The 20,529-nt window shown below is 43.4% G+C and overlaps 1 protein-coding gene across 4 annotated transcripts in view; it reads left to right on the top strand.

The window, feature by feature from the left end:
• zbtb34 (zinc finger and BTB domain containing 34) overlaps nt 1-7,739 on the top strand; it is a 29,449-nt gene extending 21,710 nt beyond the window's left edge. For all 4 annotated transcript variants that reach the window (XM_031890867.1, XM_031890868.1, XM_031890869.1 and 1 more), the window contains one exon: nt 1,415-7,739. In XM_031890867.1, the coding sequence (XP_031746727.1) occupies nt 1,415-2,907 (1,493 nt within the window). In that variant the 3' untranslated portion in view covers nt 2,908-7,739. The remainder of the gene's footprint in view (nt 1-1,414) is intronic.
• Nucleotides 7,740-20,529: the final 12,790 nt, after the last annotated feature.

Here is a 20,529-nt window from a genome sequence, read left to right on the forward strand (position 1 = left end):
GGACAGAGCGGGACACGGGGCTGCAGCTGCACTTTCTGGAGTTTCTCCAATATTATTTATATTACTGCCTGTTTATCTGGCACAGCGGCACGGGCACTGCCTGGCATTGTATGGCACCGAGCTGCTGGTACAGCCACATGCAGTAATGACTGATCCACAGGGAACAGCAATGGGGAAAAGGGAATACAAAGCAAAGTCAATGTGCTATAATATATATATATTCTGCAAGAGTATTAAAGGGGTACCCAGGGTACAAATAAGCACTCACCCCAAATCCCCCCTAACTGGCCTTCAGGCTGGGCCCCCTTAGCCCATAACAAGGTTACAGATATATAGAAACATTGGGGTAACAGTCACCCCGCTATAGTTCCAGGGGTACCCAGGGCACAAATAAGCACTCACCCCAAATCCCCCCCTAACTGGCCTTCAGGCTGGGCCCCCTTAGCCCATAACAAGGTTACAGATATATAGAAACATTGGGGTAACAGTCACCCCGCTATAGTTCCAGGGGTACCCAGGGCACAAATAAGCACTCACCCCAAATCCCCCCCTAACTGGCCTTCAGGCTGGGCCCCCTTAGCCCATAACAAGGTTACAGATATATAGAAACATTGGGGTAAGTCACCCCGCTATAGTTCCAGAGGTACCCAGGGCATAAATAAGCACTCACCCCAAATCCCCCCCTAACTGGCCTTCAGGCTGGGCCCCCTTAGCCCATAACAAGGTTACAGATATATAGAAACATTGGGGTAACAGTCACCCCGCTATAGTTCCAGGGGTACCCAGGGCACAAATAAGCACTCACCCCAAATCCCCCCCTAACTGGCCTTCAGGCTGGGCCCCCTTAGCCCATAACAAGGTTACAGATATATAGAAACATTGGGGTAACAGTCACCCCGCTATAGTTCCAGGGGTACCCAGGGCACAAATAAGCACTCACCCCAAATCCCCACCTAACTGGTTTTCAGGCTGGGCCCCCTTAGCCCATAACAAGGTTACAGATATATAGAAACATTGGGGTAACAGTCACCCCGCTATAGTTCCAGGGGTACCCAGGGCACAAATAAGCACTCAACCCAAATTCCCCCCTTACTGGCTTTCATGCCTAACGTTTTAGAAACTTGGCAAACTCTTGCATGTGTCGGTCGTGAGGAGTAAACTTTTGTCCTTTATTTTACATGTTTTTGCAATATAGATTATTCTTTATTGTCTATTGTTCTTGAAATTGTTGAATAAGTGACTAGAGCGTCATGGCCGCCGGTTGGTTAGTTTGGCCTATAGAGGAAGCGTTGGGTTATGCAAATGGTGGTTTCCCCCCGGTTTTCGCAAGGGCCATGCTGTAAGGGCGAGTTTACGGTTATAATCTTTTTGCAATACATGTTTTTAATGGTTTGTTTTTCTCCTTCGTTTGCAGATACCTGTGCAGAAGACAACATGGACAGCAACAGCTACATTCAGTTTGACGTTCCGGAGTACAGCAGCACTGTTCTAAACCAACTCAACGAGCTGCGGATGCAAGGGAAACTCTGCGACATTGTCGTCCACATTCAGGGTCAGCCGTTCCGCGCACACAAAGCGGTGCTGGCAGCCAGTTCTCCTTACTTCCGAGACCATTCGGCACTGAGTACCATGAGTGGCTTATCGATATCGGTTATCAAGAACCCCAACGTCTTCGATCAGTTGCTTTCCTTCTGCTACACTGGAAGAATGTCTGTGCAGTTAAAGGACGTTGTAAGCTTTCTAACAGCAGCCAGCTTTCTCCAAATGCAGTGCGTCATCGATAAATGCACCCACATACTGGAGACCATCCACTCAAAAATCAGCGTGGTGGAGGTCAACTCGGCCCCTGGTGAAGACGGGCTAAGCGGTCAGAATGGCGTCAAAGACGACAGCTATTTTGCTAACCCGGTAGAAATATCCCCTCCTTACTGCGGGACGGTCCGACACACTATCATAGGCAGCGATTCAAAGATGGAAGCCATATCCAGCAAAACGCTAAGAAGCCGATCCCAGGAGGAGGGCCATTCAGACAGAGGGAGCAGCGGCAGTATCTCGGAACACGAGATTCAGATCGAAGGCGATCCCGACCAAGTCGACATTCGAGAGAACCAAATCACCGAGGTGAAAGTAAAAACGGAGAAATCCGACCGGCCAAGCTGCTCCGATAGCTCTTCTCTTGGCGACGACGGCTATCACACGGAATTGGTCGACGGCGAGCAAGTGGTGGCTGTGAATGTAGGCTCCTACGGGTCCGTGTTGCAACACACATATCCCTATTCACAAGCTGCTTCCCAGGCCAGCAACATATCCGAGTCCTATGGAAACATAAGCAACTCCAGCCCTTCCAGGTCGTTGCTAAACTGTTACCGGGGAGGCCGGGCACGGCAAAAGAGAACTTCCAACGTGCCCAGCGACATACAAAATGTGATACAAAGCTCCGAAAGTGAAACGGTGGTCAGCACCCCAAGCTACGAGACCAGTCCGCGTGAAAAATCGGGCAGGGGCTACTGGCACCCCTACAACGAAAGACTCATCTGTATCTACTGCGGCAAGACCTTCAACCAAAAAGGCAGCCTCGACCGACACATGCGCCTGCATATGGGAATTACCCCTTTCGTGTGCAAGTACTGCGGGAAGAAATACACGCGGAAAGACCAGCTGGAATATCACATACGAGGGCACACAGACGACAAGCCCTTCAAATGCGAGGTGTGCGGCAAATGCTTCCCTTTCCAGGGCACTCTGAATCAACACTTAAGGAAAAACCATCCTGCCGTGGCGGAGGTCCGAAACCGCATGGAGTCGCCCGAGAGAACAGACGCGTACCTGGAGCAAAGTAACGATGCTTCCGAGGCAAATATTGACTCAAACGTTGAAATTCACACAGTGTCTACCAGCCCCGAATAACCATTATGTTGCCACGAGGGCATAAGTGTACAAAGCACATATATAACATTAATCAATGCATAGTTTTCCCCTCTCTGCTTCTTTGGTGATGTATCTCTCGCGCAAACGAGAGCTACTCTTCACGATTTGATTTTTATTTTTTTGGGGGGCGGGGGAATGGTTTCATGACGAGATGGAAAATTTTGGGAGATACGCTAAAAAATTTAGGTTTCCCTTTACTTTTTGACCTTTTTGGTTTTTTTTTCATTGTCCTTTTTGCTTTTTTAAGGAGACAGGGTACGTTTGCACTCCTGAAGAAGCGTAAAAAAAAGGTTTGGGGGGGGTTGGGGAATGTGAATGAAATTGGTGATTTGATACTATTTTAACAAAACTCAAGTATTTCAAGTTGTCTGTCTACAGTTTTTGAGGATAACCTGTACTGCCAAGGTGCAAATGTTGCCTTTACCAATACAAACACCGTGTTATCAAACCTGCACTTAATGGGCGTAGAGGTCGGTGCTCCATTTTTTAGACAGGATTATACACTTCATTGTAACCGTATCTGTTATAAGCTTCCAGTTTTTACTTTGGACAATGAAGAACTGCTCTTATTTTATAGCTCGTTTTCAATCCTGAGTGGCCGGCGCCTCGTGTTGGATCGGGGGCCATGACGGCGCCCATTGCAGATCTTAATTTTGATGCATGGTTCAATTACTGTTTAATTTAGGACGGTGAAGCCTTGTTCAGCTCTTATTTCGCAGCTCATTTTCAGCCCTGGAGTAGCCGTTTGCCTATTTGAGGATCTTGGGGGGGCCATAATGGCGCCCGTCGGAGATCCTCCATTTTGACGCATGGTTCAATTTTGGACAATGAAGACACGTTCAACTCTTATTTTGCAGCTCGTTATAAGTCGTAAGATTGGGGCGCCCCTAACTGGGCGCGGCAGATCCTGATTTTATTGCATAGCGCTTGTGCCCATAGGTTTGCTTTGGGGCGTGGATTTTAATCTTGGGCAGCAGTGTTTTTAGTTGCTTCTGAATAATTATCTTGGGTTAATTTGGCTACTGATAACTTACACTATCGATTTTCTGATTTATCGTCGTTAGCAACCGTAGTTGTAGTGGTTCTGTAGTAGGACCATGGCAGAGCGAGATCATTTATGGGGTGGTTCCCTGTAAGACTGAAGCTTATTCGTCGATGAATGTTGGTTGTTACAATGGCGGATGCACGTTTTTTTTCCGAAAGTGAACCTTATACCTCTGCATCTCTCCATACCCGGCCTGGATGCCATAACTGTACTAGTTGGTTAGACATATTGGTTCCTCCCACTGACGGGAGAGGTAGAAGCTGGAATTTGTGGTGCTGATTTTTTTTTTTTTTTTTAATTTTATCACAATTTTGTAGGGTTTTTTTTTTTGTTGACAGCTCCAAGTTGATTGTGTGTTTTACATTTATACCTATTAATCGTTCATTGTTTAGGAGAAAGCCCTAGAATTCGCCCTCATGTAGCCGACTCTCGGGGGATGCTGGGAGATGTGCTACAACAGCTAAAGGGTGACTGGGTGTTTAGATTGGATCGGTGTTTAATGACACTGCTTAGTGGGTTGGACTCTAGCACCATGAAGGAAAAAGGGAGTTTTCATTTTTACTGTGCTAAGAATACCTCTAGACCTGTCTTGTCCTTTAAAATATCGTCCCCTCCCCCACCCATTAAAGCCAATGAGACCTCATGAATTGATATTACAAGACTTACTTTAGTTGCATACCCTAAATTTCCTTAATTCTCCTTATATTGTACATAGCCACTTTTTTTTTTTTTTTTTTTTTTTTTAGATCTATAGTTGGAGACGTTCGGTGAACCGAACGTTGGACTTTACACGTGGTGCTAATTTTTTAATTAGGTCTGTACAGTGTATAAATGTGAAACCCAAAGGTATCGGATTTTCTTTCTCTTAATCAAGACCTCCAGTTTCACGGCAGACGCCATATTGTTCCTGGCTCCTGAATTGAAATGAAAAGTAGATGAAATGACTTTTTTGTAACCCTTCCAACTTTTTTGACAGAGTTTTCAGTTTACCAAAGATCGAGGAGGTTTTTTTCAATCACACTTTTTTGGCATGTTACCCCCCACAAGGATGTAGGGAAACCCCTCTACCGTGAAAGGGATCCGTTCTTCCACTAATGTCTGTTTAGGAAAAAAAGCCAGGATAGGGTTTTTTTTAATTCTTTCCCTAAGACAAAATGTCAATGTTTTTAAGGTGGCCATACACGGGCCGATTCTAGCTGCTGATGTGTGTCCTTTAGACCAATTCAGCTGTTTATGGGCACTAACGACGGGCCTCCCCTGACCTGAGAAATCGAGCAGATCTTGATCGGGCAGGTTTGATTTTTCTGCCGGTTTGGTGGCCATATTGGCTCGTTGACGTGGTCCCCAAACCGATGGGCACCTATACCCATCATTCTAATTTTATAGTTTGGTCCCTGGGTCCAAACTATCCACTCGTAGGTGGGGATATCGGGAAAAGATTCACTTGCTTTGGTGACAGTGTATGGCCACCGTCGTAGCCGTGTCAGGACAGCCACTTATTTTTTCGGGATGCACCGAATTTAGCATTTTGTTTGGGATTCTGCCTTTTTCAGCAGGACTCAGATCGGTATTCAGTTAAATCTCTCGTGAAGGATTCGGGCAAATCTCTTGCAAAGGATTCGGCCAAATCTCTCGTGAAGGATTCGCCCAGATCCCAAAATCATGGATTCGGTGCATCCCCTACTCATTGTATCCTTTGAATACAAGTTCATAGTTTCCTGTTGGTGTATCTGGCCTTTATTTGATCAATTTCTATTGCGACCTCCAATTCTAGGAAAATCCAAGCCATAATGTAAGGTGGGCATTGGTTGTTGACAGTTCATTTATGGTTAAGCGCATCGTGGCTGCCGTGACGTTCAACCTTTACAAGGCAATTTAGTTATGTGATGAGAGTCGAGAGGGCTAACCTTAACGTTTTTGACCACAATTTCTAATCTTGTGCCTTGTAAATAAAAATATATATATTCTGTAGAAGGCGTCGTGCAGGGACGGGGATGCTTTGCACCATGGGGACGTGCGAATGTTGCCTATTCATGGTTTAGTGCCTCCGATGGTGCGGTGGTGCCTTCCCTATGTGGTCCATGTACTACACTGACTGTTAGATGCTTGGGACAACGGTGAGCCCTCAATGGGACAGGATCTTAGAAAGCTTTTGGGTATTTTATTGGAAATAATTAAGGTTCACTGTGCTAAACATCATCCAAATATAGTTTGGATATTTTTTTTTTTATATTTACTAAATCCCACCGACTCGTTTTGTCACCTTGCAGTGATTAAGGGGCAGATTTATTAATATTTGAGAAGTCTTGTTTAATTTTCAATCTCTAGCATTTATTTTGCTTTAAATTTCTTGCCCGAAAACGGCCGAAAATGTTTCTTGTATTGTGAAAGGAAATGGGTCAAACAAGTAGACCTTTTACCTGGTTTGGCCACCAAAAATGCTGGGCCAAATTGGGACGATGTGATTGTTTGGCCTCTGGGCCAATGATCAAATTATATTGGGGGGCCTAGGTTTAACGTCTGGAGAGGGCTCCTCAATGTGCAGATGTGGTCCTCGTCCGGTGGGATAAGTCTAACCTGCCAGATATGCTGGAAGGCCCTGTGCACAGATGGTTGAGTTGGTAACCCTGTTTGGAAGGGTCAGAGCTCCTATCGACCCACGATTGGTCATCCTTAGTGTCTAAGGCAGTGGTTCTCAACCTTACTAATGCTGCGACCCTTTAATACAGTTCCTTGTTTTGTGGCGACCCCCCAACCGCAAAATTATTCCTAAGACCATCGGAAATATGTGTTTTCCGATGGTCTTAGACGACCCCTGTGAAAGGGTTTTTCGACCCCCAGGTTGAGAACCGCTGGTCTAATGAGTCTTGATCTGGTTTTTGAAGAATAATTTGTCTTGAACTTTGATAAATCGGCCCCTTAGTTTTACTGCCCACACCAATACAGTTTAGTGTCATCTGGAGGCATACAGGTTGGCCGCCCCAGTATAGTAACCCTTGAAGCTACGGCGCACAACACTGGGCACGCAACACCCTTTCCTACTTATCTCCATACATTACAGAGTGGTTGAATACTTTCATTTGTTGCCTTGAACACTTAAGCTGGGCAGTTGTAGAGCCTCTCCTTCATCTGCCCTTTTAAGTGATGTGACTCCTCTCTTCTTCCTCCTATCCATCTAGAGAAATGTGAAAAGGATGATTCTCTTCTTTCCCATCCTATAAATGTTGAATCTGTAATGAGACTGTGAACTCTGACTTTTCTTTTTTTTTTTATATATAGATTGTGGGTTTAAAAAAATGCATTTTTACCCCTTTCTATGGGGTAAAAATGATCACATCTGTACATAAAATAAAGGGTTTTTTTTTTCTTTGTATTTACATTTTTAAAGATATTAAGTTAACATGGCTGCCATGGTCCGTCACTGGTTACTCGCGGAACGTTTACTGCCTGACCTCGGGCTTCCTTTCCGGTTAAGCAAAAACAGGAAGTCCAAGTGGAAGCCATTTCCTTAAGCTGAAGCCCCGCCTCTTTAAACATGCCAAATTTCATCGCGTTTGCTTATTTTTTTTTTTCCATGTGGTGGCTGAGGTGCGGCTGAACTAGAAACAGGTGAACCAGTTCCAAAGGGCTGGGGGTGAGAAGTCACAAACAAGCTTTACGTAACCCCTCGAGGAGGCCAGCGTTTGGGTTTTTTTTTTTTTTTCCTTTCTCTAGTGAGAGACCTATCTGGCTAAGGGTTATTAAAACAAAAAAAAAAAGTATTTAATGAAAATAACAGTTTTTATATATATATCTTGACTGTGATATACTTAGTGTCATTTAATTTTTTTTTTCTTAACCGATTCTCTCAAAACCTCCACTTAAAAGGGACTCAAAAAAAAAAATAGAAAAAAAAATATGCAACCCCTTATCTATTTTCTAAGGGAATTTTCACCCTTGAATGGTGCTTTTTGACTGGTCAGGATTATTTATTAAAGTTTTATATATGAAAGTATTTGGAAATTTACTTGTGTAAATCCTTTATATGACTCTTCGGTTGATAAGACAGATTTCATATTACTCAGCGACTGAACAGCCGTTCGGTATAGTCATTCAGAATGTGCTCTGTTTACCTGGTGGGGGCGCTCTTTGGGCTACTCTGTAGGGTAGAAAAGAGCTATTTTTAACTCTCTTTTTGGAAACATAAGCTTTTCTTCTTGCATCAAACAAGAAGACTTCTCCTAAGTATGTGAAGCTCGCTGGGCAGCAACGGCCCAAATAATGCTTCCGGGGCTCCGCCTCTGCCAGTATCTTCTACTGAAAATCTCGTTTCTACTCTGATAGCCCTGCCTTCACGCCCCCTTTACCTTTCCTCTAAAGTAGTCTACAGTACTAGAGTCGTTTTTTTTTTGTTTTTTTTAAATTTCGAAATCCGAATCATTCACAAAAGATTTCAAACTCAACCCCTAACTTGAAGATTTCATATTTCGTAAAAATTGCATCCGTGATTAACGTTGCAAGTTTGGATTGGGCTCGACCCAAACCGTTAGGGGCAGATTTCTCATTTCGTTATAATTGATGTATTTTCCACAACTTTCATTTTTGGTACTAAAAAATGCTGTTTCCTAAATGTTCAAGTTTTGGAAATGTTTTCCGGATCTATTAAGTGCAAAATAAAGTAGGGATGCAGCGAATCCAGGATTCAGTTTGGGATTCGGCTGAACCGAATACCGTGTTTTACGTCACACTTTGTCACGTAAACGAGGAATTTGAAAACTTTTCCAAAGTTATCTGATCTTAGGCTGATGCCACACGTGGCGTTTTTCCGCTGCGTTTTTTCTCAGCCTAAAAACGCCACACAGCCCGAGACTATGGCGTTTTTCAGCCTAGTACTGGTGACGTAAGCAAATCCTGTTTCCATGGTGCTAATAGTGCGAAATAGCAAAAAACGCAGCGTATTTCCGCTAGGTCTGGCAGCTGCCTTTGCGTATACATAGGAATAGCTTGCTGTGCAAATATTTTGGCCTACGCTTGAAAAATCTGTGCTAAGGCATTTTCTAGCGTATTTCCGCATTGTGTGGCTTGCTTCAAGTCTTTTCAAGCTATTTCTATGGATGAGGATATCAGGCGTTTTTCAGCCGCCGAGAGAATTAGAAAATACGCAGAGGGAAAAACGCCACGTGTGGCATCAGCCTAAAGCTGGCCATACACGGGCAGATCCGCTCGGGTGGCGATATCGGGGTGGCATGTAGGTGAATTTGATCGTTTGGCCGATCAAATTCTGCACGCGGCAATGGGGCAGTCGGTTCGGGGACCGCATCAACGAGCCGATGCAGTCCCTGATCCGACGGGATTTTCTAACCTGGCCAATCGATATCTGGCCAATTTCAGGCCAGATATCAGTCGGCCAATCAGCTCGTTTCTGCCCCTACATGGGCTGATAAGCTGCCGAGTCTGTCCAAGGGATCCATATCAGCAGCTTCTATCGGCCCGTGTATGGCGACCTTTAGCCCTTCCAAAACCTAATTAGCATATGCTAATTAGGATTCTGTTCGGTATTCAGCCGAATCCTTTACAAAAAAGTGGATTTGGTGCATCCCGACTTGAAAGTTGAATGAAAAAGGAAACTTCAACTAAAGGCTTTATATAGAAGTCAATGGGAAGTCTATTTTCCATAGTCAAGCTATTCTAAAATGTGAATTTTTCGAAATATTTCAAAAAGATTTTTCGAGTTTTAACAAATTCAGATTCAAATTTTTGAGAAATCTGCCTCTTGGGATTTGCCCGAATCCAACTATTTGTAAGAACACTTTACAAATTTTTGTTTTGTTTTGTACATTTTTGTTTTGTAACTTGTAAAAATGTATCAAAACCAACAATTCATTTTTAATTTTATTTTTTTAATATTCATAAATTTTATTGGCAAATTGTTGCCGCTAGTAAAACATTTTTAAGAATTTTATTTTTGTGCAAAGACCTTGTACGACTGTATCGATAGCCTTAGCGCACTAGTAGACTTTCCCCACCCCATATACTGAGTTAAATACAGTTTTCATCTTTAACAAAAAACAAAACTATTAAGTGGGTGTGGCTTCACATTGGGAATAATTCTAATTTTTTTAGAAAATTCCTACTAAAAAGCTCTTCATTTTTTATTTTTAAGCTAATTTTGACTTTTTTTTTTTTTTCCAACTATGGTAAATATTTCCACATTCTGAATGGCTTTCTGTGTTACTAACACCTTCAGGGCCAGCGCGGGTGCCTTGAAGGGGTTAACTTGCAATATAAACCAGTAACCTCACAACTCCACACTTCAGTATGAAGTCAATCAAGCTAGCTAAACAAATGCTGTAACAAACTAATAACTTGCCATTAAGGATTATTTTATAGCATGAATTAAAACAAAAATATTTATTCAAATGATATTTTACTCTTGTATTTTAATTTTTTTTTTTTTTTTTAGATTTGTGATATGACTTTTCAGTGCTGCTTAATTTTGTTCAGATGACTTTATTGCTTGTAAAACTGCTTTTTTAATGGTATAAATAAAGTCAATGGGGATTGCTGTTTGTTTGTAAATAAAAATGCTGCTATGGCAACGTTGGATCCGTTCATTTTTCACCCCCCCCCCATCTCGACTTTACTAAAGCTCTTCCAGGTAATCACTTCTAATATCCTTATCGTTTACAGTAGGGGGTACATTATCCCTTATAATACATGAGTGATACTCTGAGTTCCCTGTATAACTCAGCCTGCAGCCTTGTGCCTTTATATGGGGGGCACAGAACCCCTCAGTGACTAATATCCTTATCATTTACAGTAGGGGGTACATTATCCCTTATAATGAGTGATACTCAGAGTTCCCTGTATAACTCAGCCTGCAGCCTTGTGCCTTTATATGGGCACAGAACCCCTCAGTGACTGCTAATATCCTTATCATTTACAGTAGGGGGGTACATTACCCCTTATAATACATGAGTGATACTCAGAGTTCCCTGTATAACTCAGAAGGTTACTTTAGAGCCTTAACAAAATCCTCGGGCCCTTGACCTGTGTATGGGACCAAAACATTCTTCCCAACCAATATGTGACTGAGCTTGTGTCTGCCTAGAAAAGCCTTAGACCTGAGGGCAACACTGTACTGAAGCCAAACCGCATTCTACTGGCCCTCGTTGCTGCCCACATGAGCAGATCTTTTTATATAGGACTTTAGGACATATGGAAGATAAATGGCTCCCTGTCTATTCCGAGAGGCCCATCTATCACACTGACGTGCAGAAGGAGCTTCTGGACACCTGCGCTGCTGGAGGGCCTGAAGAGCAAAACCATTGACCCGTGGCAACCTGAATAACTTTACATCTGTTTGAAGACATAAAGGTATGCTCTCTCTCAAAAAAACGTTTTACTTGCCCTTAATAAATTCACTGAACGTCAAACGTTGCCATTGTTAAATGTGGTTTGGCAAAGGTCACGGAAAATATTTCTGCTCCAGGTGAGAAGTGGCTTCCTCTGTAGCAAAGGCTCCAGTTCCCATCTTGCTTAATGGCTTAGAACTCGTCCATCTTCTGATGGAAGTAGAGTGATAACCTTTATCCCCTGAAATGTGTGGAGTTCAGTATTATCCCCCCTCATACAGTATTTCAAGGCTCCAACTTTCTCTATGTACGTAAACTCTTGTGATTACAAGTCATAAACCTTGGCAGCGATCGTTGAATATTAACAGAGGGAACTGTTGACACATGTCGCCTGGAGGCTTCGAAGTCCAGCTTTGTGCTTGGAGATGCGAGCTGAGCTTTTCTGAAACCTATACTTTGCCTGGGGCTCGGTCAGCCCATGCAGCAATGTTGTACTTGGCTGTGGAAGTAGATGTTTTCCTATCCTGGCTCCATCCCGAGGCAGATGGGTCATTAAATCTCGTCCCATACCAGTGGAGCCAAAGGAACAGCAGTAACAATATTTATCAGCCTGGAAAAAAACGACTGGAGGTGACTAGAAGATAAACAGAATGGAGTCCTAAAACACCATGATGTCCAAAGTCTTTATATTGCCCTCCTCATCATCAAAGCTTTTCTGAGGAAAATAGAAAGTTAAATTGAGTTGTAATAAATAAAAAAAAAAGAACCCACCCAACTAGATAACAAAGGTATATTAACCAGCCCCAGGAACAATGGTTTAGCTGATCCTAGCACAGTCATGCACAATGTGTTGTTTTCTTGTAAGGTGAGATGGTGTACAAGCATACCTAACTTTATTAGCCATAACCCAGAGTGAAATGCACTATTGGTAGCAGCTAGATTGACAAACAGCCAATCATAATGAGCTTCAGGGCTGGCAAGACTTAAGGAGTCCATACACGTAGAAATAACGATCTTTTGTGCGACCACTGGTCACAGGAAAGATCGTTCCCACCCTCCATTGACGTCCATCGCAATCATCAGATATAAAAATTCTACTTCCATCTGCCGATTCAGCCCTAAATGTAGATTTTGCTCCAGCTCCTTCAATGGTGACCGATCAAAATCTTATAACCTGCCAGATCGACGAGATGACATATCTGCAGCCTTTGCAATCTCGGTCGGCTCGTCGAGCCGCCGTACACGTACCAAATATCGTAAGAAACAAGGTTTTGTTCGATAATATCAGTGCGTGTATGGCAGCGGTTTTTGAACCTGTGGGTCGGGACCTCTTTGGGGGTCGAACAATCCTTTCACAGGGGTCGCCTAAGACAATTGGAAAACACATTTCCAATGGTCTAAGGAATGATTTTATGGTTGGGGGTCACCACAAAATGAGGAACTGTATTAAAGGGTTGTGGCATTAGGAAGGTTGAGAACCACTGATGTATGGCCAGCTTAAAACTTCCCTGCTATCCTGTATAAGGAATGCTTACTCTACGCCAACGCTACAGCCCATCCCTAGGCTTAAGATTCTATGACCCTTGACACCTTCGTGTATTTCAGTTCAAAACATCACCTATCAACAGTATAACTATCGACTGGGAGTGGCCTGTTCAAATAAGCTCTGCTTATCTTATCGATAGCCATTTCCAGATCCCGCCTACTCCACAGATTCTCTAAGTTGGAGGTAGAAACCAGTCTTTACCTCCGTGAGAGACAAAGACAACTCAAATGCTCGGATCGGTCACGCATGTGTCTGATTGGGCCTTTGACATAGTGGTGCACTAACTAATTGGATAAGTGTGAAGATGTTTGGCTACCATAACATTTCGGCACTGATAATTAACTAGCCATTAAACAACTAATGTGTAGGTAATGAGTATTGGGAAAACACTAAGGGCCGTGACAGACAGGGAGATTAGTCGCCCGCAATAAATCTCCCATGTCGCGGGCGACTAATCTCCCCGATATGCCATCCCACCAGCTAGAATGTAAATTGCCGGTGGGATGGCATACGCGGCTAATTGATCTGCGAAGTTGCCTTGAGAGGAAACTTCAGCGATTTCGGCGCTGCATATGCCATCCCACCGGCGATTTACATTCTAGCCGGTGGGATGGCATATCGGGGAGATTAGTCGCCCGGCAACTAATCTCCCCGTCTGCCACGGCCCTAAGGGGTCATTTATCAACGGCCGCGTTTGATCTTTATTTTGCGATTCAAGTTTTTTTTGAGCTTCAAAAACTCAAATTCGAGTTATGGTTTGAAAACTCAAATGTCTGCTACTTAAGTGCTAAAACCCAAAAAAGTCAAATGAAAAAATTTGCCATGTAAAAGCTTGTGAGTTTCTATAGAAATCAATGGGAGTTATAGGCGAGGTCAAGCCATATTCTAAAACGCAATTTTTTGGAGTTTTTCAAGTTTTTAGAGCTCGCAAACTTCAAAAAAATTTTTGAGATATTTAAGTTTATTTGTACGAGTTTTCCTTATTAATAAATAAGTGACCATTTGATAAACAAGTTTATTTGATTTAAAAAAAGAAACTCGAATTCACAAACTCGAAAATTGATAAATAAGCCCTCAAATGTACCTTAAGTCCATACTCTTGTTATACTGGCCAGTGACAGTTTTTGTCAATAGTTTTTGGGGTTCAGAAAGCAAAATACTGTTTCTCCCCTACCAAAACCTTGCATATTTGTGACAAGGCCTTCATCTGCTAATATCTAAAAACTTTTACATTTTACTTTGGGAAAGAGATCCCCTTTGAAAGGCTACGATTTGGTCAGGAATTCCTGCCCCACCCCCCCCCCCCCAGGTTTCATTCTTGAACATAGTAAATTCCCTCTCCCTGAATGAGCCGAAGAACAAATATTATCTCTAGTTTCCTCCTTGGAGGCACTTGCATCTCCCGTAGCCTGTGCCAGATCCTCATGTGAGAGGAATGTGGCTGCTTTGTGAGTCTAATGAGAGAGAGAAGCGGGGCAGATGGGAGAAATGGAACCGTAACATTGAGATTCTTTTTTTGGTTTCCAGAACGGCAGAAAACTCTTTGATGTTGACTATTAAATTGCTAGTTCTCATGTGCCAGGTGGTTTGTTAAAACACAAAAAAAAACACAAACAGATTGGCTGATGGTGAATGTCGGCCCACGAACGGGGCAGATGTTGGCGTTGCAAGAACAGCCTAATAAATTCAGTTGAAATAATGTGAGAGTTACAGTGCTTTCCAGCACTACATGGATAGATCTGCTCCTGTGGAAATGTCAAAAAAGAGTGGATCTTTAGGGAACTTCTGTTACTCTAAAGTAGATGTACAGTAGGCATCTCAGCATCTTCTTAATCACAACCACCTTCTCCTCTGGCCTTCTGTTGACCCAAGGACATATACTAACTTTGTAGCCCCTCCAAAAAAATATCCTCTTGTTTTTTCTCCTAATGAATATCTTCCTGTAAGGTCAGACTTGTGTACAGTAGGCATCTGGGCATCTTCTTAATCACAACCACCTTCTCCAATGGCCTTCTGGTGACCCAAGGACATACTTTGTAGCCAAAAAAAAAATGATCCTCTTGTTTTTTTCTTCTAATAAATATCTTCCTGTAAGGTCAGACTTGTGTCTACAGGACAACCCAACTTCTTGACCACAGGCAAATTCTCCCTTTGCCTTCTTGTGACCTAAAGAATAAAACTTTGTAGCCAATGGTCTTCCACCTTCCTCTTCCTGTAGGGCCATAGCCTTGCTTTATATAGCGTAGACATGCAGGATACATCTCTATGGTTGCTCTACAGAACATTCATACTTCTTGACCACAAGCTGCCCTTCTGACAACCTGAGGATAATGCCTTGTAGTAACTTAGTAGTCAGCAGTTTTTCCTTCTAAGCAATGTCTTCCTAAAAGTTCATGGCCATCTGCAGTACAGCACAACCCTAATTCTTGACGACAGTTACATTCTCCAATCGTATTCTGGTGAACTAAGCAAAACTTAGAAGCCAATGTTTTTTCTTCATAGAGTAAATGTACAGTAGACATCTCTCAAGGTCATAGCCTTATGTATATTGGATGCACAGTGGACATGGACATCTATGCAGGCTGAGCTACAGCGCAACCCATTCTTCATTGGCCTCCATTCTGCTGACCTAAGGAAGCACATAGTAACTTCCTAGTCAACGTTTCTGGCCACAGGCCTTTCTGTACAGTAAATGTACTTGACCACAACTAAATTCTCTGTTGGCTTCCTATGGCCTGAGGAAGATGCTACCTAGTACTTTTGAACTCAGTGTGTAATGTCACAGACATTTGTATGTAGTACGTGTAGAGTAGACATTTCTGTGGCTGAACACAATACAACCCTACTACTTGACCACAACTGAATTCTCTGTTGGCTTTCTGGTGACCTGACGAGGATGCCACCTAGTCATTTTAAATCAAGAGAGTAATGTCTCAGACATTACAGTGGACACTCTGTGGTTTGTCTACAGTACAACCATGAATAAAGCTAGATTTCTCATTGGACTTCTGGTGACCTGAGGAAGATACTGCATAGTAATTTTTCTTTATACGGTAAATGTACAGTAGATATCTCTTAAAGGTCCTGACCTTACCTTATATATATCAGATGTATAGTAGACATCTCTATTCCTTGACCACAAGTAATTGTTGGACTTCCGATGACCTGAAGAAGATGCCACTTTTGAGGTCAATGTGTAAGGTCACAGACCTTTGTATGCAGTAAATGTACAGTGGACATCTCTGTGTCTGCCCTACAGTACAACTCTATTACTTGACCACAAGTAAATTCTCTCTTGGACCTCCGATGACCTGAAGAAGATGCCACCTAGTAATTTTGAAGTCAATGGGTAAGGTCACAGACCTTTGTATGCAATAAACATACAGTGGACATCTCTGCGGCTGCCCTACAGTACAACCCTAAATAAAGCTGGATTTTCCATTGGCCTTCTGGTGACCCAAGGAAGATAACTCAGTAATTTTGTAGCCAATGGCTTTCCTCCTAGTGAATATCTACCTGTACAGTATATATCAGGGGTTGGGAACCTTTTTGGCTGTGAGAGCCATACAATATGTTTGGCCGTGGGATGCCGGATGCGATGCAGAGGAGGGCTTGGCCTGCTCTCGGCGGATAGAAGACGTGTTATAAGGCTTAGAACACGTCTTCTATCCGCCGAGCACAGGGGCAAGGTAGGGTGGGTCCCAATGATGACGGTTGTGATGCGGAGGAGGGCGTGGCCTGCGCTCGGTGGATAGAAGATGTGTTCTAAGGCTTAGAACACGTCTTCTATCTGCCGAGCGCAGGCCACGACCCCGTTATTTTTTTATTAAAGTTTTGGCAGCGAGCCACATCTGGCTCCCGAGCCATAGCTTCCCTACCCCTGGTATATATCTTAGTGGCTGTTTTACTGCTCCACCACAGCTCCATTCTCCATTGGCAACCCAAGTTAGATACGCCATATTCACTTTGTAGCTGGCCGTTTACTCCTAGTGAATAATTTCCCATAAGGTCATGGCCGTGTGTCCAGTTGATGTACAGCAGATATACAGTAGTCAACTCCATACAAAGCAGAACGTCGGAGAAGCCTGCGTTGGTATTTCGACCAGGGTATTAATATATAACTGAACATCTGCTGGACCTGGTTGTTTACGTACAGAAGCCCCGCCAGTTCCAGGAATATATAGATAGGTTGGACCTTTGCCATATGGCTGTTTAATATGTCAGCAATCTACATGCCTACGCCCTTCCATGTTATATGTCACCTCGGGTTACACAGGCACAAGGTTACATGCACCGAGCTGCTCCTGGGGGCAATGCAGGACCTGAACCTGAGCGTAAAGTTTCCTACTCAATAATGTCATGTCACTTTTTAAAGGGGAAGTATTCCCGGGATTCAGAATTTTATTCACTCTGAAGGAATCTGATTTATGGGACGAGGAGCTCATGTTCCCTGACATTTCTTGGCGGTTACCCTGTACTCTCTCGCCCCCTGCTGGTGTTCCTAGAGCGGTATTTTAAATGCTGCTCTGCATCCTCCGAGCTTTCTGATCTTTTCCACTCTCCTACTTTAATCTGCTCTAGTCTCTCCAGCCAGCGATGCTGTATATGTACGGGGTGCGCCAGAAAGGAATGAGAGGCGGCTGAGTACCAGCAACTACACCAACAAGCACAAGTAGTGGCTTTCTCAGTAGTTAAATATATCACTTATTCCTCAAACCGTACTGGTAAATGTTTAACCCTTTGCCTGCCGTGGCCTTTTGATCTAACCACACAGCCAGTGACCTGTAAATACAAAGCTCAGCTCAGATCAAAGAGAAACCTTTATATATTAACCCTTTCTGGGTTTACTGTATCCTCTGGGTTGGAGTTTTTAATTGTACGTTCTGCCTTTTTTCAACAGTAAATGTCAAAATGTCCCCAAAATGCCCAATACCATTGTATTTATAGGTTTAATAGGTTTACTGTATCCCTCTGCTCTGTTATACAGATAGCTAGAATCTCAGCCATAAAGCAGGGCAGGACTGCTGCTTACAATGGGGGGATCAGATAGGATCTGTGCCACTGTGACAGAATGCTCTGTTATACAGATAGCTAGAATCTCAGCCATAAAGCAGGGCAGGACTGCTGCTTACAATGGGGGGGATCAGATAGGATCTGTGCCACTGTGACAGAATGCTCTGTTATACAGATAGCTAGAATCTCAGCCATAAAGCAGGGCAGGACTGTTGCTTACAATGGGGGGGGATCAGATAGGATCTGTGCCACTGTGACAGAATGCTCTGTTATACAGATAGCTAGAATCTCAGCCATAAAGCAGGGCAGGACTGCTGCTTACAATGGGGGGATCAGATAGGATCTGTGCCACTGTGACAGAATGCTCTGTTATACAGATAGCTAGAATCTCAGCCATAAAGCAGGGCAGGACTGCTGCTTACAATGGGGGGATCAGATAGGATCTGTGCCACTGTGACAGAATGCTCTGTTATACAGATAGCTAGAATCTCAGCCATAAAGCAGGGCAGGACTGCTGCTTACAATGGGGAGGGATCAGATAGGATCTGTGCCACTGTGACAGAATGCTCTGTTATACAGATAGCTAGAATCTCAGCCATAAAGCAGGGCAGGACTGCTGCTTACAATGGGGGGATCAGATAGGATCTGTGCCACTGTGACAGAATGCTCTGTTATACAGATAGCTAGAATCTCAGCCATAAAGCAGGGCAGGACTGCTGCTTACAATGGGGGGGATCAGATAGGATCTGTGCCACTGTGACAGAATGCTCTGTTATACAGATAGCTAGAATCTCAGCCATAAAGCAGGGCAGGACTGCTGCTTACAATGGGGGGGATAGGATCTGTGCCACTGTGACAGAATGCTCTGTTATACAGATAGCTAGAATCTCAGCCATAAAGCAGGGCAGGACTGCTGCTTACAATGGGGGGATCAGATAGGATCTGTGCCACTGTGACAGAATGCTCTGTTATACAGATAGCTAGAATCTCAGCCATAAAGCAGGGCAGGACTGCTGCTTACAATGGGGGGGGATCAGATAGGATCTGTGCCACTGTGACAGAATGCTCTGTTATACAGATAGCTAGAATCTCAGCCATAAAGCAGGGCAGGACTGCTGCTTACAATGGGGGGATAGGATCTGTGCCACTGTGACAGAATGCTCTGTTATACAGATAGCTAGAATCTCAGCCATAAAGCAGGGCTATGCTATAATTTTATATTACACTTATTTCCCTATTCTCTATAAATGAATGGTTCAGCCTCCACTATACATTTGATTTAATTTTAAAGACCAGTGGGCTTGTTTGCTTTGAATAAAATATTTGGTTCTGCTGTCTCCAACTTGCACAGTACTCAGCCTTCTGTTCTGATTGGGTTTATACAGTACATGTGACATTATGTAGGGGAATATATTGTGCTGCCTGAGTCTTGGAGCAACTAAATGGCTCCGCCCAGGCCAAATGTTACATGTACATTCTTACACTGCAGTTTACACTATGAACACTGGAGGGCAGTCACTGATTAGAATGTTTGAGTGCTTAAATTAACTCTGTTAGTATTATTTTATGTTCAGTGCGGCAGTGATTCTGTCTCATAGGAAAAGCCTGGATGGCAAGCACTGTAGGGGGCGCTAGCTCCAACATTTCATCTGTGCTATTTGTGTTTATGCATATGGGTAGGGGGTGCCATAATGTTTCCCTTAGACAGTACAGTATGGGGGTACAGCTTATTGTGTGCCCAGAACATTCCTTCTCTGTATATTTGTATTTATACATATGGGTAGGGGGTGCCATAGTGTTTCCCTTAGACAGTACAGTATGGGGGTACAGCTTATTGTGTGCCCAGAACATTCCTTCTCTGTATATTTGTATTTATACATATGGGTAGGGGGTGCCATAGTGTTTCCCTTAGACAGTACAGTATGGGGGTACAGCTTATTGTGTGCCCAGAACATTCCTTCTCTGTATATTTGTATTTATACATATGGGTAGGGGGTGCCATAGTGTTTCCCTTAGACAGTACAGTATGGGGGTACAGCTTATTGTGTGCCCAGAACATTCCTTCTCTATATATTTGTATTTATACATATGGGTAGGGGGTGCCATAGTGTTTCCCTTAGACAGTACAGTATGGGGGTACAGCTTATTGTGTGCCCAGAACATTCCTTCTCTGTATATTTGTATTTATACATATGGGTAGGGGGTGCCATAGTGTTTCCCTTAGACAGTACAGTATGGGGGTACAGCTTATTGTGTGCCCAGAACATTCCCTCTCTGTATATTTTTGTATTTATACATATGGGTAGGAGGTGCCATAGTGTTTCCCTTAGACAGTACAGTATGGGGTACAGCTTATTGTGTGCCCAGAACATTCCTTCTCTGTATATTTGTATTTATACATATGGGAGGGAGGTGCCATAGTGTTTCCCTTAGACAGTACAGTATGGGGGTACAGCTTATTGTGTGCCCAGAACATTCCTTCTCTGTATATTTGTATTTATACATAGGGGTAGGGGGTGCCATAGTGTTTCCCTTAGACAGTACAGTATGGGGGTACAGCTTATTGTGTGCCCAGAACATTCCTTCTCTGTATATTTGTATTTATACATATGGGAGGGAGGTGCCATAGTGTTTCCCTTAGACAGTACAGTATGGGGGTACAG

The sequence above is a fragment of the Xenopus tropicalis genome, chromosome 8 (assembly GCF_000004195.4).
Source record: "Xenopus tropicalis strain Nigerian chromosome 8, UCB_Xtro_10.0, whole genome shotgun sequence".
NCBI classification, from domain to species: domain Eukaryota; kingdom Metazoa; phylum Chordata; class Amphibia; order Anura; family Pipidae; genus Xenopus; species Xenopus tropicalis.